At 39.8% G+C, this 14,902-nt stretch overlaps 1 protein-coding gene across 3 annotated transcripts in view; it reads left to right on the plus strand.

Moving 5' to 3' along the window:
* The first annotated feature begins 5,759 nt into the window (after positions 1-5,759).
* kaznb (kazrin, periplakin interacting protein b) overlaps positions 5,760-14,902 on the plus strand; it is a 182,875-nt gene continuing 173,732 nt past the window's right edge. The window contains exons 1-2 of one of the 3 annotated variants that reach the window (XM_033966596.2): positions 5,760-5,817; positions 5,911-5,988. In XM_033966596.2, the coding sequence (XP_033822487.1) occupies positions 5,913-5,988 (76 nt within the window). In that variant the 5' untranslated portion in view covers positions 5,760-5,817; positions 5,911-5,912. Of the gene's footprint in view, positions 5,818-5,910; positions 5,989-14,902 lie in introns of those variants that run through there. The other 2 variants (XM_033966594.2, XM_055221714.1) reach the window with 2 other exon arrangements.

Genomic DNA, 14,902 nt, shown 5'->3' on the forward strand with positions numbered 1-14,902 from the left:
ACCAGTATGCTTATTTGAATACAAACTTTGTGTTGTTGCCCTGAGCTGCTAAACAGAGCAGTATCATTTTCATCTCAAACCACATGACCCACAGATATTCACACAGCAGAGGTTTGTCCACAGTGTATCCTCGCTGTGTCTCTTGTACTTGATTTTAAATAGAGTTTTTAGCCCCCTGCTCTGACCGGACGTTAGGGCTTCACTAGTGGGACGTGCGCTCTCAAGGTCGACCCTATTTCAGTATTTCAGTCCGGAGCTCATCAATCACCCCCACCTGCAATGTGGGATCAAACTTGAATAACATGTTCTTAAAGGGACAGGCCGTATTTCAGGAAACTACTGGATCTGTGGGTTGTTTTAGGTGTGGCTTGTGAATGAAGTAACAGCGTAGCGGGTTAGGTAGAAGTAAGTATTCAGCTACAAATAACCACATTTGCATTATTATAATTACTACAATGCAACTACTAATGTTACTGCTACTTTGATGCTACTGCTAGATACATGAGATAGGTCTTCTACAAACCTTTTTCTGTAGTAACCTTTATTTTGGTGATGATGCAAACGTTTTTCTCCTACCTACTATTTAACAAAATATCAAGCATTAAAAACTGTATTAATAAACAACAGGATAGTCAATATAAAGTACATTATAGCAATTAAAAATGACATCTTATTCCCATCTTTTCCAATTTAGCATAGACTTCCGGTAGTCTAAGCTCCCACAGATGAATGCTGTCGTTGCGTCCTTGGGCAAGACACTTAACCTACCTCGCCCCCAGTTTGCATGTACACTGGTGCGTGAATGGATGAGTGGTTCCTTGATGTAAAGTGCTCTGAGTGCCTTGAAAGTGGAAAAACGCTATAAAAAAAAAGTGACCGTTTGCCATTATACTGGGTTATTTGCACAGTCACATGACACAGTAGCTATGGTGAAATGTGACAGCAGAAAAAACACAACACTACTATTGTTTGATTGCAAAAAGTATGTACTAAAATTACTCGAGTGTAAGTACTTTTCAGTTGTGTATCTAAAAGCAATGTTGATTATACAGCAGATTTTAAAGTATTCATTAGTCGCCATATTTCTACTTCTGCAACTTGTGTAGTGTATTTATGGATGCACTTTAGTCAAGTCGTCAAGTTTTTGTTTGCTATATTTTATTACTCTGCGCTCTAAAGAAAGTCAAGTCACATTTTTTATTTCTAGATACAGTGCTGACCATAGACTGCATATATCTATATACAGTTTATCGTGGCCACTGAATATTATGCATGAAACCAAAAGCCCCTCTCTTCATGCAGTGGACAGGGCTGGTTTATTCTCTGGTGCTATCGTGTGTTTTATGACCTCGCAGTGGTGTATGTGGAGACAGAGGACAGGCTAAGGAGTGCTGCGCTGGAAAATCTCTACACTCTCTCCTAATTGCACCGTACAGGCCAGCCGCCATTCATAAAAACGAGACTGAGCGCAGCTAGAGGCCCGGCTTTGAAAATAAATATACGGAAAGCCAGTTTACGAGGAGGAGGTAGACTGCTGGATCTCGCTTATCACATTTTACCTGTGCCTGCATGTGGCTCAGTGGTAGGACCATAACACATGTGCAGGGACCTCACCATTGTGTTTGTTATGGGTGGGTGGTTAAATGGTTGTAAGCTCACAGGCCAGTTTTCCAGGGACCTATTCAATTATAGCTTTAGAACATATTAAAGCTGCACTATGCACTCCGCCACCGACTCTTCTCCACAGATGTAATATTGCTTTTCCTGGAATTGTCCACAGTATGGCATTAAACCTGGGGTGTCCAAATTTTCTCATTAAGGGACATATAAAAACACAGACAAAGCTGAGGGCCAATTGAGGGCCATAGACTTTCCACCAGTACAGTGACTACTTCAAATCTGTGTTTGTTTTTTACAAGTTAGACTGAACCACTAGACCTTTACTCATGCTTACATCCTCAATGGGACACATTAAATAGTTGATATAGGCACTAAGTAGATTTTCAGAAATGGACAGTAAAAACTACTGTTTAAGGCACATGTGTCAAACTCAAGGCCCAGGGACCAAATGTGGCCCTCCATATCATTTTATGTGGCCCTCGACAGGGTAAATTAAAGGTATGATGGTCTTAAAATGTCATTTTATGAGGAGATACGCAGTTACACAGCAATATTGTTTATGTCTAGGCAAATGCATATGCAATATTTGTAATTTGAATAAATAATAAATACAGAAACAGTTAATTAACAAGTTAGAAAGGTAGTACATCTGGCCCTTTGAGGACAGCCATTTTACTAATGTGGCCCTCGATGAAAATGTGTTTGACACCCCTGGTTTAAGGTAATATGGGCCAATTCACCTGAAGGCTTAAGGGCCAAGAAAAATTGGACTGAGGGCCACATTTAGCCCCTGGGCCACAGTTTGGGCATGCCGGCATTAAACTGACCTTCCAGGCTTATTGCTTAAAACATAACCCTTGAAAAGCATGCAGGCTCACCTCTCTACAGATCTGACATGTAACCTGCAACACTTGTTTTGTCTCATTGGAGATAGAAAAGTATATGCCACACTACGGAACATTCCAGGCAAGGCAATAACATCTCCATTTTCAACATAGCTCCACACTGAATAGCATTACTAGCGCTGCTATCACACGCTGCCTATATTATTCATTTGGCGCCATCTCCCTCGTACACCCTCTGTGCCCTGACTTCCTTTCAAAGAGAATATCATTAAAGTCTATGACGGAGCAGACATTTGTATGAGGAGCCAGGTAACTCTGAGGTTAAAAGTACCGCGAATCATTATTGTTATTCAAGAAATGTCACTTTTTGTTCGCCTTACCTGAAGAAGCACTGGTAAATGTCAAATGTAAAAGTACATTTCAATAAAACTGCAAGAAACCAGTTAAAAGTTTGGTAAGTGCAGTGTTAAGTCTGCAGTTACAAGCTGCTACTCGTGCTACTGCTATTACACATATTCAATAGCTGAAAATAATATCGTTATCAAGGCCAGTAGTGATGAAAATACCTTTTTGTTAGATCTTTGAAGCTAAGCAAGACTGGGCAGGGTTAATTCTTGGATGGGGGACCTCACGAAATAACAGGTGCTGTGTCCTTAAGCAAGACACTTCGCTCATATTGCCTTTTATGACTTTGGCGCATGTGTGTGTGAGTGTTGGTGTTGATCAGAGGAGGCGATGGTGCAGATTTTATAGTGATTATTTATGTTTTGATTTGTTTGTATTATCATTTTAATGTCTTTCTTCTTCTGCAAAGTACTTTGAGTCACTTTGTTTAGTAATTGTGCTATATAAATGAACTTGCCTTGCCGTTTGCAGCTTACCCCGGAGCAGCTGTGGGTAATCACAGTTTACCACCACTGGAGTGAATGACTAATGCAATTTTAAGCACTTTGGATGTCTTGAAAGGCGCTATATAAATCCACTGCATTATTAACATTATTATCAAAAAGCATCAGTTAGTACCAAAACTGAGGAATAATAAACTTCATTACTATTGTTAAAAATTCAGTTTTGCTGGATTAACAGGTACACACACACTGACATTGGAAAAAGTCCTCTGGTATAAGTCTATAATTTACCAGGATGTTCAGACAAAGTTCCTGTTTCAGCCGTTAGAACTCAAAACTGTCGGACTCCATATTTAACAGTCCCAGTGCCTCTTTTTTCTTTCTTTCCCAGCAGCGGCAGTAGCAGTCGCAGTTGCGGCAGTAGCAGAAGAGCATCGGGCCAGTGTTGTGAGGATGTCTGCTGAGAGGAGATGTACTTCCTGTAAAACTCACGCTGTTGTTGTTGTGCTTCAGAGGAAATGAGCCGTTAAACGCAGAGCAGGAACAGAGGGCTGATATTACAGGGTGTGGAGAGGACCTGAGCCGCTGTCCAAAAGAGTTTGTGTCTCCAGAGGGGTCGCCATGACAACCGCGGCACAAAAGATAATGTGTATTGAATACTCAGAGAGGTGTTTAGTAACGTGTGAAATCATGTGCTTTTATGTCGCTGTGTTTCATTGTGTCATTTGTTTAATATTCATCATACACATAATAGTTATTCATTGAGGTTCCGCATGATTATAGTCGTATCAATGTGTTTAAGCAGAATAATCATGTGTCTTTGTGGTCCAAGATAGTAGGCCAAAATCTGGAGAAGGGTCTGGACATGATCGATTCCCGCTTGGACCAAGTTCTGTTGTTGTGTCCTTAGGCAAGACACTTCATCCACCGTGCCTATGTAACCGATCCACCGCATTTGATAAGGCTCCGTGTTGTGTTCCGGCTGTTGCGGTAAAGATGAGAGAGGCTCGGTCCAGGTTCACACGGTTTGCCGTTTAACAAAAAGACAAATCACAAACAGCTGTCAGCGAGAATCGGTTCAACAAATATAGTTAGTTAGTTTATTTTCTTCAGTCAGTTTGTGGAATCATTAATCATTTTACAGTGATTCATGAATAACACCAAAAATAAAACATAATTCTGCCACTGGTACTATACATTTCTACAATACAATACAATTACAATAGATCAAAAATGCTCCCGTGTGACCGAGCTCCTCACCCCACCCTTGGAGATAGTGTGAGGAGCTCGGTCACACTGGAGGAGCTCGGTGTAGACCTGCTGCTCCTACACGTCAAGAGGAGCCAGCTGAGGTGGACCCAGGACACGCTGGATGGGACTACGTCTCTCGGCTGACCTGGGAACGCCTTGGGGTCCCACCGGAGGAGCTGGAGGACGTGTCGGGGGTGGGGGAAGTCTGGGAGTCTCTGCTTAGACTGCTTCCCCCCGTGACCCGGCCCCGGATAAGAGGAAGAAAATGGATGGATGGATAGATCAAAAATAGTGTAACTAAATGACAAGTTCAATAAGAGTCAATTAATTAAAAAAAACACTGATTCGCAAAAAAATAAGAACATTGTTGTGTCCTTGGGCAAGACACTTCACCCATCTTGCCTATATGAATGTGGCGTGAGTGACTGGTGTAGATTGGCACTCATTCTCCCTCGATAAAAGAAAATGTTGTTTATTCTGTGACTATTTTCATCTCCAATTTTTATTCTCAGTGAACAACTTTCTCTTCTCGAGTTAACAGCGTGAAACCACTCTCTGCTCCAGCTCAACTTTTCACTTTAGATATCTTTTTTTTTTCTTTTTTCCTTTGTTATTTCCCCCCTCCTGCTCTAAAATAAAGCACTACACTTTCCCTGCAACCCTCAGCAGTGGCGTCCCGGGCTCTTGAAGATGAATGGCTGCTGTGATTTGCATTGGAGTATTGGGGTGTGGTGCCGTACCGAGGAGAGTTACGCACGGTTAATCTGAGCCAAAGCCAAAGATGTAACTGCTGATGTAGCCTACACTCTACTGCAAATACGGACTGCGCTCACGGGAGGGGGCGAGGGAGAGGGAGAGATAGAGGGAGGAGAGAAAAGAGGACACACACGCACTCGTATCATATCAGAACACTACACTACAGCAGCGCAAAAACGGAGGAGAGCGCGTTGACTTTCACCTGCTCCACACACTGCCTTCGGCTCCTTAGTCCCTTGATGCCAGCGCGCTTGGAGACTACAACTGGAGATCAGAGACGCAGCCCACAGCTCTATTCTGGCACTACCAAAATGCGCTTCCAGGATCACACAACTTTCTCTCTAACGTGCTGACAAGCGGACAAGGCACGCGGTCACACCCCCTCTCGTTGGTTTTTTTTTTTGTGTTTTATTTTTTTTTTAAGAAGAAGAAAGGTGCTGTAGTGCGTTAGTGCGTTAGTGCCAGCAACATTGGGACGGTCCAAGTCGAGACCTCTGGTAAGTAGCCTCATCTGAAGTACTTTAAAAGGGTTATTGTGACCTTCTAGTGTTGTCCCTCGCGCTGATACGCTGTGTTCTTCTTCTGTGCAGCCATGGAGGACACGCTCACTTGCGGACATAGCACGTTCTCCCAGGTGTTTGGACGTCAGGGGCAGCTGATGCAAGCCAGTGAGTATCCCAGCACGTCCGTGTGCCTTTACGCGTCAGCAAAACTCACACGTACCCAAAGATATTTATTATTTTATAGCAAAAATCATTCAGGACTTTTGTCGTGATTTACAGTGTGGTTACATCCAACATTAAAGATGCACTCTGTAACTTTTCTCTGGTTGCTTGCCTCCGTGGAGATGTTAATTGTGGTGCCTGAATGTTCCACAGTATGCCACTAACTCGCATTATCTAAAAATCCATGCATTCTTATAGTGTGTGTGCATACAGTGTGGTCGCCTCTCCACAGATCTGACCTGTAACGTGGTCTGGTATAGCGTCACTTACTTCTTTGCTTGTCTTCTTTTATGCCACTGTGGAACATTTCAATGCAATAACATCTCCATGGAGCAGGTGGTGTACCCTACCCTTTGTGAGAAAATGTCCATAGTGTAGCTTTAATAATGAAAGCGTCTGAGATAAAGTGGGGAGTTTTGTCGTGGCTGGAGACTGTGATGTGTAAGTTTTGTAAGAATTTGTCTGCACTGTGTTTTTGCTGCACGGAGAGGAGAATTATTCATGATTTGTGCATGTATGCAAAAATGTGTTTTTCATTAGAGATTCAGCAGGCATTCGGAGGTGGCGGCTCGGTGACAAGTTGCTGAGGAGCAGGTTCAGTCTGTAGCGCAGGCTGTTGGTACACGCATAAATAAAACAGGTGGAAATTGAATACTCGTTTAAAGGGACAATATGTAACTTTCATGCATGCTGCGGCTATAACCTCCGTGCAGTGGATAGGAACTACTCAACAATTAGTGTATGATGTCTGACAGTAGGGATTTAAGAGGGTATTGTGGTCGAATGGCAGCCACTTTTCTGTCTGTGGCTATGGAAACATTGGGTTTGACCTGTGACTGAGGAGTGAATGAATAGTTGTTACAAGGTTTTAGAAACTTAAAAGCATATATTAGATCCATTATACTTTTGCATAGATTAAATATTGTGTAAATTCAACCTGGCCAAATGATTAAACTAATGATTAAGTTATGTTTGCCTCATGATTTGGTAATAGCATCTCTTGTGCACTTGACTGGCCTCTTTGGGTGGTCCCTGCATCACTTACTATCATCTAGGATCCCATTGCTGAAAAAGATGAGTGATTTCAATTTAGTATTCAGTAGACCTATTGTGCTAGTGTCTGCCATACAGTTATAATCTCTGACACCCGTGAATCATTGAGTTATAATTTGGACATTTTATAGAGCAATGTTCACCTAAAACAACTTAATATATCTATAATGTATCTACCATTTCTTTACCATTGTTGGTATTTGTTGTCCATTACCATTGTTGTATTTTGCTGTCCATTACTATTGCTGTTCATTACCATTGTTGGTATTTACTGTCCGTTACCATTGTCGGTATTAATAACTTTCCTTACCATTGTTGGCACCTTATCCAATATGATGTAACACTTAAGTTGCATGAGACTAACTCATAGTCCCCAATGTAATCATGTAATACAATCATGAAAAGGAAGTAAAGTATGCTAAAGTTAAGAAATAATAACAGAGGGGGTGGGATTAAATAAGTTTTTCTTCTTCCCACTCCTTTTTGGGCAATCGGAGATACTCTTTTTTTGTGTGTGTGTTTTGCTTGTCTGTTTTTGTTTATTTTTTCCTTGTCTCTTGTATCATTGTGTTGATTGATAGCGATTGTGGCTGCCTAGGCTATGCAAAGAGAAAAGATGTCCATTTGCCCAAGACAAATAATAAAAAAAATAAATAAATAAAAAATAAAAGAAATAAGTTTGTTGACTTCCATGTTAGAATACTGTGGCGTCCAATGGGAGCTGACGTCGCCGTAAACGTCATCACAAAAAGAGCCATTTGCAAAGAAAAAAACTGTACCAGAATGACTAGGCAAAGGTGCTGAATCCTACATGTATCAATAAATTAGAGACCAAAGTTATTACAGAGCAGTGTTCGTACGCAGGGATGGTGAAAACAGAGATTGATTGGTAATATGACGTCTTGAAAATAAGTCATTAAAGACTGCTCAAACATGCACACATCACTCCAAATGCAACTTTAACTGAGCAAATGGTGAAGGGAAACAACTATAAAATGGTTAAAAACTCTAAAAAGTCGATTTTGCATAATAGATCTGCTTTAAGTAGCTGCTTGCTGCTGCAGTGGGAAAGTGCCAGTGTGTGCTTACTCATAGTCTGTCCATAGCCATTTTTGTTTGACCCTGACTATTGAAGATTATTGATTTTAAGGCCAGTCTTGTATAATATTCATACATTTTGTTTGACATAGAGGGCGCACATGCTAAATATTTCAACTGATATTTTATCAATATATGCTGCTGCACGGAGAACGCAACCTTGAGACATGCTTAAGTGAGGTGTTATTATGTAACACACACGCTCATACACACACACACTCGCACGCACACACCCACACACATGTTGGGTTTACAGATCTTTCAGGGACATTACATTGGAGACAGATTCTATCCTTAACCAGGACGTTTCTAGCCTGCTAAATTTAGGTGAACAAATCTAAAAGAGTATATATTTGTAGGTGGCAGGTTTGATTGAGTGAGGATTGTCTATAGCTAGAGGTGCCCTTGATCATTACTACTTGCCTATCCTTAACCAAACCTAACCCCAACCTTAGCCTACGTTAATTCACATGTGAACTTTAAATTAGGGCTACCATAGTAATCTTACTGTAATCAAAATAGCAATTTAAGATGGTGCAACTACTTAGACCGTTTAGAAAGTCCTGTTTTTTATAGAAAGATGTTGTTGTACCTGGAGTTGTTTGTGCAGTGTGCATTCTGAGCAGAATCCCACTTTTCACACATAAATCACAAATCTAATCGCATCGTGCAGCCCTCTCTTAAATCTTCTTGTTGTTCTAATAACAAAGGATTTACATCTCCACTTTTGTCCACATAAAAGAGCTAATATCCAGCATGAAAGTGTGTATACAAATTTTAGTCCCCACGACGTTATAATTACTTAAAGACACTATAGGAGACTCAGAGAAGAACGTGTCCGCCTCTTCTCCTTCATTTGCAGCTGATGAAGTCACGCTGGGAGAACTTTAGTCTGCTCTTTGATGCTTTGACACGTCTCTGAATGCAAAGTACGATTTCACATTGAGTTCTTTTAGCTATTAAGAACCCCAGGCAGAGGCATCCTATATACTCCCCGACTCTAAAGATACAAGCCAGAAATTCAAAGTATTTCCTTAGTCTTGATATCCTCTAATTTTAGCTCCTTCCCTCAGGGGTTGCCTCGACAAATTTTGTGTGTGCATTGAATTTGAAATGATTTGGTATTTGGCCTTACAGAGATCTAAAGATGCGCTGTGGAACGTCTTTGGTGATGGATCCAACACCTGCTTGTCTCCATGGTTATATTATTAATTTGCTGTGTATGTGGTACAGAAATGCTCACCTAAAATCAATTAATTGAATGAAGATAAATAATGCCATTGTGTGGAACATAAACGGGTTAGAATTTCACCATGCATTTGACTGACCACCCAAAAAGTTACACAGTGCACCTTTAACATTCTTATACCACAACTTTCACCGCCACGTATCTATGTTGCCATCATGCTGACAATAACCGTGCTGCTAATTAGCTGTTTCAACATGTTTCCTCCCCGGATGCACCCAGTAGAGGGCGACAGAAACCTTCACCTTCACGAGAATCATTTGGATAATTTCAGCCCTGGAATTGTCAATCTCTACAGAACTAAAGATAAAACGAGCTGTTAATTTAAGCACTACCGCTTCATGACATCACAAGGTGCAACAGAGCATTTTGAGTTTAGACAAATAATAAAGGAGTATTCAAACATGTGTGAATGAAACTAAACACAACTCCAGGTCTGTTTTTGAGGATCTTTAACCTTTTAACCTGAAATAATTATGCAAACGTTTGATTCAATATAAAGCAACATTAAAAAGAGATAGAAATCGTTAATTGGCAGTACTAGTTCGTGGCTGTACTTGAGGAGACATGCTGTGCAGTGGCTGTTAGGAGAAGAACATGAGTTTGTACAAGTGAACATATTCTCACTGGAGCCTATAGACAGTGGTGTTGACAGGGGCTGTGTCGCTGCTGCTCGGAGGGTGACGAGGAGCCATAACACAAGCTCAATAATGATAAAGCAGAGAAGAAGCTGCTTAATAATTGGCTGAGGCAGAGGTGGGGCGGGCTCTGTTTGTGCTATGGCTTATTAGTTTGAATACAGCGCTCTCAACGTAATTATTTGCCAGCTCATGTTTTGTTGATTTTGGCTATTCACAGTCTACATGAAAGATACACTGTGTCATTTTTTCCTGGGGGCGGGTTTACCCCTTTTTTTTTGTCTCCGTGGAAATGTTATTGTATCGCGTGGAATGTTTCACAGTACGGTATTAAATGGTGATGCTAACATAAACGTCTTCACTGTAAAACTTTCATCCAGTTGACAAGATTTAATTTTTGTTTTGCTATGGACCATACCTGGACGACTGAGGGATTACACAGACGCTACCAAGGAAGTCAGATCTGTGTAGAGGCGAGCCTTCTAACATTAAGAATGCACGTTTTACAAGTTATTTGAGCAGTAAAAACACTTGCTATTAAATTAATGCAAGATCGATACCACCCCTACAAAAGTTATAGCGCACATTTAATGAATTAGTTTATTGACTCACCATCCGGATTATAGTCATAAAGCCTAATTGCACGTCAGTCCCTGGGCTGGTCACAAAACACATAGCAATTATAAAGACAAAATGAAGACATGACAAAACATACACCGTTTACCATAGTAGGACAACAAATTCCCAACCATAACTTTAGTCATCCCCAACTTAGACTGTTTAAAGAAGTGGACTAAGGGAGTGTGACGTCACCCAAAGTGTTCAGCTCCAGTCAAATAAATGTAGCTCATTGACGCTAGCGGTTATTGCGGCGAATTTGGTGCCGAGTTCCATATTTACAAATCTGACTGCAAGTATCATAGCAACCAAAGAGCCAATCCAGAGCGTGGCTGTTGAATCAAACTTGTTAATAACGCTAGCCTCTGGAAAAGAAGGCTGATTTGTCTCATATTAATGTTTATATCTTGATTTACAGACAAAATAGCAAAATAAAAACGCCAGGATCATGTAGAGCGGGTTAATATGAATATTTTAAGACCAAAATAACAAGCCTGGCAGCGACAGTTTTTCAATAGAAAGTGAATTGGAGCCAGCATCGACGGAGCCGGAAGTGCACACATGCTAGCAAGTTAGCTCTGTCCATTTCTAAATACAGTCTATCATCGCCAGGCAAAATTCAATAGCATACAGACACATGCATAACCACACCCTAAAACAATAGCCACACAATAATCCCTATTTTTCAACTAACATACACCAATAATAAGGTCAATAGAATAACACACAGACACACAGAGATTGACTTTCACTACTTTTTCATGATTTCTATGAAGTAAATGTCAACTCTGAAGCAGCACTTTTCAAAACCGACATCAAAATCCGATCTGGCATTTCCTACATTTCCCCGTATATGCCTTCATAAGCAGGTTGTGTTCTCTGGGGGGTACACAGCGCCGTGGTTGGTCGGCTGTCTTTCCCTCACCTCTACACCAAAAGCTTTTATAAGTAACACACTTTGTTTGAACCCATCAGAGGGATTGAGACAGCGAGTATAAGAGAGAATATTGCTGTTAAAGTGGCTGGCAGACTCATTAAGATTCTGTTTTGGATCGGAGAAATGCAAAAGGCTTCTTCTTCAACGCGGCAAAAGGGGTTTAGCTGAGTGGGAATGATCCGCTGGCTGGAGAATGTGCTTTTGTAATGGTTAAAGTTAAAGGTGCACTCTCTAACTTTTCCGAGGGTCCACCATTTTTTTGTTTTTTTTTGGTCTACGAGGTCAAATCTGTGGAGAGGTGACCCTACGAGATAGACATTTTCTCTCTCTAAAACCACATATTTTTCAGACTTGATTGGATGTAGACGTCTTAAATTAAAAAAAACAACAACAAACTGATCATTGTCGATTAGAAATAACTCTCGACGTTGTCTTATTTACACAGGTGGAGCTTAGGGACCCAACTCCACACCTGTATAACCACCTCAGCTGGTTCAGTTTGCCTATATAAATCACGTTGGCGGTTGAGATAAAAAAAAAAAAAAAAAAAGTGCATCAGAAATTACATACAAAAGTGATGTGATGCGTTGGTGCTGCTAGCAAGAGAGATGCTGAATTCATGAGGGTCTTGAAGTATCAAAAACTTGGCTTGCATCGCTGGAGGGCATGACAGTACAAAGGAGTGGTAAGAGCAGAACTGGGTGTGGAGCAGAGGAGTGGAGGATGTGTGGAGGATAGATACAGCTACAATATGTGACTGAATCTCAAATAACAAGCTTTGGGTGATGTATGTGAAATCGAAATGGTCAAATCAATGGTGTTTTTAATGTTTTTGAATCGGTATAAACACGATTAGTCACTGTAGATATGTGCGTGCAACTTAAATAATCCCTGCTGTTACCGTCTAATGTCATTTTGGGTCTTGATTTGAACATTTTAGCCAAAGACACTTGTTCTGATCTTATTTAAGAAACACACCTCCTTATTCTGCTCTGCTGGATGTTTACCTGTTATTGATGATCTTGCTCAAACAACATTTTTGGAGCTGTGGGTGCAGCTTTTTGGCCTATAGCAAAAAGCAAAGGAAATACATTACTAAACTTTTTACTTTCTACTTTCCGAGATCAGGATGTTCAGAGTCTATGGCCATAAGATTTGAAAGTGAAAAACTGAAAAAGACAGGATTAATATGACTTCAATTAATAATTTTACATCAATTTTACATCTCCGGACGTCCTGTGAGCGCTGCAGGGAGCACGGGTCCAGCCCCACATACAAACAATTACAATCTTGATCTTAGTGGTGTTGACTAAGTTGATTTAGTCACTTTTTGGTTTTGAAGTTTGTTTTTCTTTCAAGATTAATTGAAAATATCTTCCATGTGACAGTTGGAACATCTTTTTTTTCTCTCAACAAAATTATCTTTCAGTTGAGTAGGTGTCAGGATGATGTAACGTTAGCACTGTTCCCATGGCAATTAACAATTAAAAACAGATTATATCTTTTAAAAGTTGAAAAATCATCAAAATGGCACCTATAAAACTGACCCCTCTGGTAGATGATTAAACTTGAAATAAAAACATGAAAAATCTTAAATGATTTCCAACTACATATTCATCCAAACTATACCCAGTCTAGATGGAAATGCAGTGATTCTTGTATTTGTTTTGTTGTTATCCGTTTTGCAGCAGTCCTGGAGTGGCTGTGCCCTCCGTGCTCCAGTGAAGCGTTGATTTGGGACAGTAGAGTTTCAGTGCGGCTCTGTCTGCTCCTCTGTGGGCTGTGGATGTCTTCATTTTCCATTTGCTCTGTGTGATTCTGCGGTCTGCACAGAGGGGTCAAGGTACTGGATTAAGGCCAACCTCTCCGCCCTGTCCTGGAACAGCAGCCACCAATCCTAACAGCTCTGTCATAAAAGATGGACTGCAGAGATTGGGTTGTTAAAAAGAAGGGAACGTGTCCAACTGTATTAGGGAATGAAGGAACTTCTAGTAAAGAGGACTGGGGATATTACATTTATATGTTTTTATTAAGTTATTGTCTATATAGACTTTACTTTGCAATAAACCTCATGATTACCACAATTGTAATATTATACTACATTAAACCATATTAAACAAGGTCATTTTAATGTCACCACAAGTTATTGTTGGAATTGAATGAAAATAGTAGAAATGACTTTTTAAATATGTCCATAGACCATAGTTCACTAAAGAATAGCCAAAACATTATTAAGTAAATAATAAAAAAAGTAACAATGTTTAGTAATTTGAATGTATTCCTGAACTAAATACAGGTTTGAAGAAGGCCTGTCATAATACATTTTGAAGGTGCAATATATTAATAAAATGATAAATGATAATATTGAAACAAAATCATAAAGCAGAATTATCCCCCAAAAAGTTCTAAATGTACAATCTTATTAAAAACATGAGCTGCAAGTAAAAGTAAAAGTATCACATGCAAAAATCTACTTAAGTAAAAGTATTAAAGTACCCGTTTAAAAATGTACTTAAAGAGTAAAACATACAAGTATTTCACACAGATTTTGATACAGTGTTAATTTATTAAAGTGTTAAATGTAGAGATATTGATTAATAGTATATACATATTTTGGTTAACAGCAGCAATACAAATCAATTTCTCATCAATTTTTCCCATTAATTTTGTGTATTTATTTTTATTAATTCAGAGCAGAAGCTTGAAGTCAAAGTTTAGCCAGGATGTTTCCACAAACATGTTTAAAACAACCCCTCAAATCATATGAAAAGTACTTTTTACTTTTCAGTCCAGTTCAAAAATGTAGTGGAGTAGAAAGTACAGATAGTTGCTCTCAAATGTAATGGAGTAAAAGTAAAAAGTACTCAGTTTAAAATGTTCTTAATTCAATTACAGACACCTAAAACTTCTGCTTGAATAGATACTTTACTACTTGTACCACTGACAAAAAGTCAATATAGTAATTATCGTGACAGGCCTAGTTTGAAGTCCAGGATGTTCTGCATTTCTCACATTGCAGGAATCAAGGCGGACTAATGCAGCACAGTGCGGTTCAGTACAGTTTTAAATAGTATCATTGCACAACAGTTTAAATGACTGGGGTGAATCTCCTCATTGTATCACGCAGAAACAGTCTGGCTCTGGCTAGTCTCCAACTTAATAAAACCTCAAACTATTTCACCTAATGTCATTTACCCTTCTCACTAGGTCCATTCCCATATATTAAAAATCTGCTATCTCAAATATATGGCCCCTGCTGTTTTAATG

The sequence above is a fragment of the Periophthalmus magnuspinnatus genome, chromosome 5 (genome assembly GCF_009829125.3).
Source record: "Periophthalmus magnuspinnatus isolate fPerMag1 chromosome 5, fPerMag1.2.pri, whole genome shotgun sequence".
NCBI classification, from domain to species: Eukaryota; Metazoa; Chordata; class Actinopteri; order Gobiiformes; family Gobiidae; genus Periophthalmus; species Periophthalmus magnuspinnatus.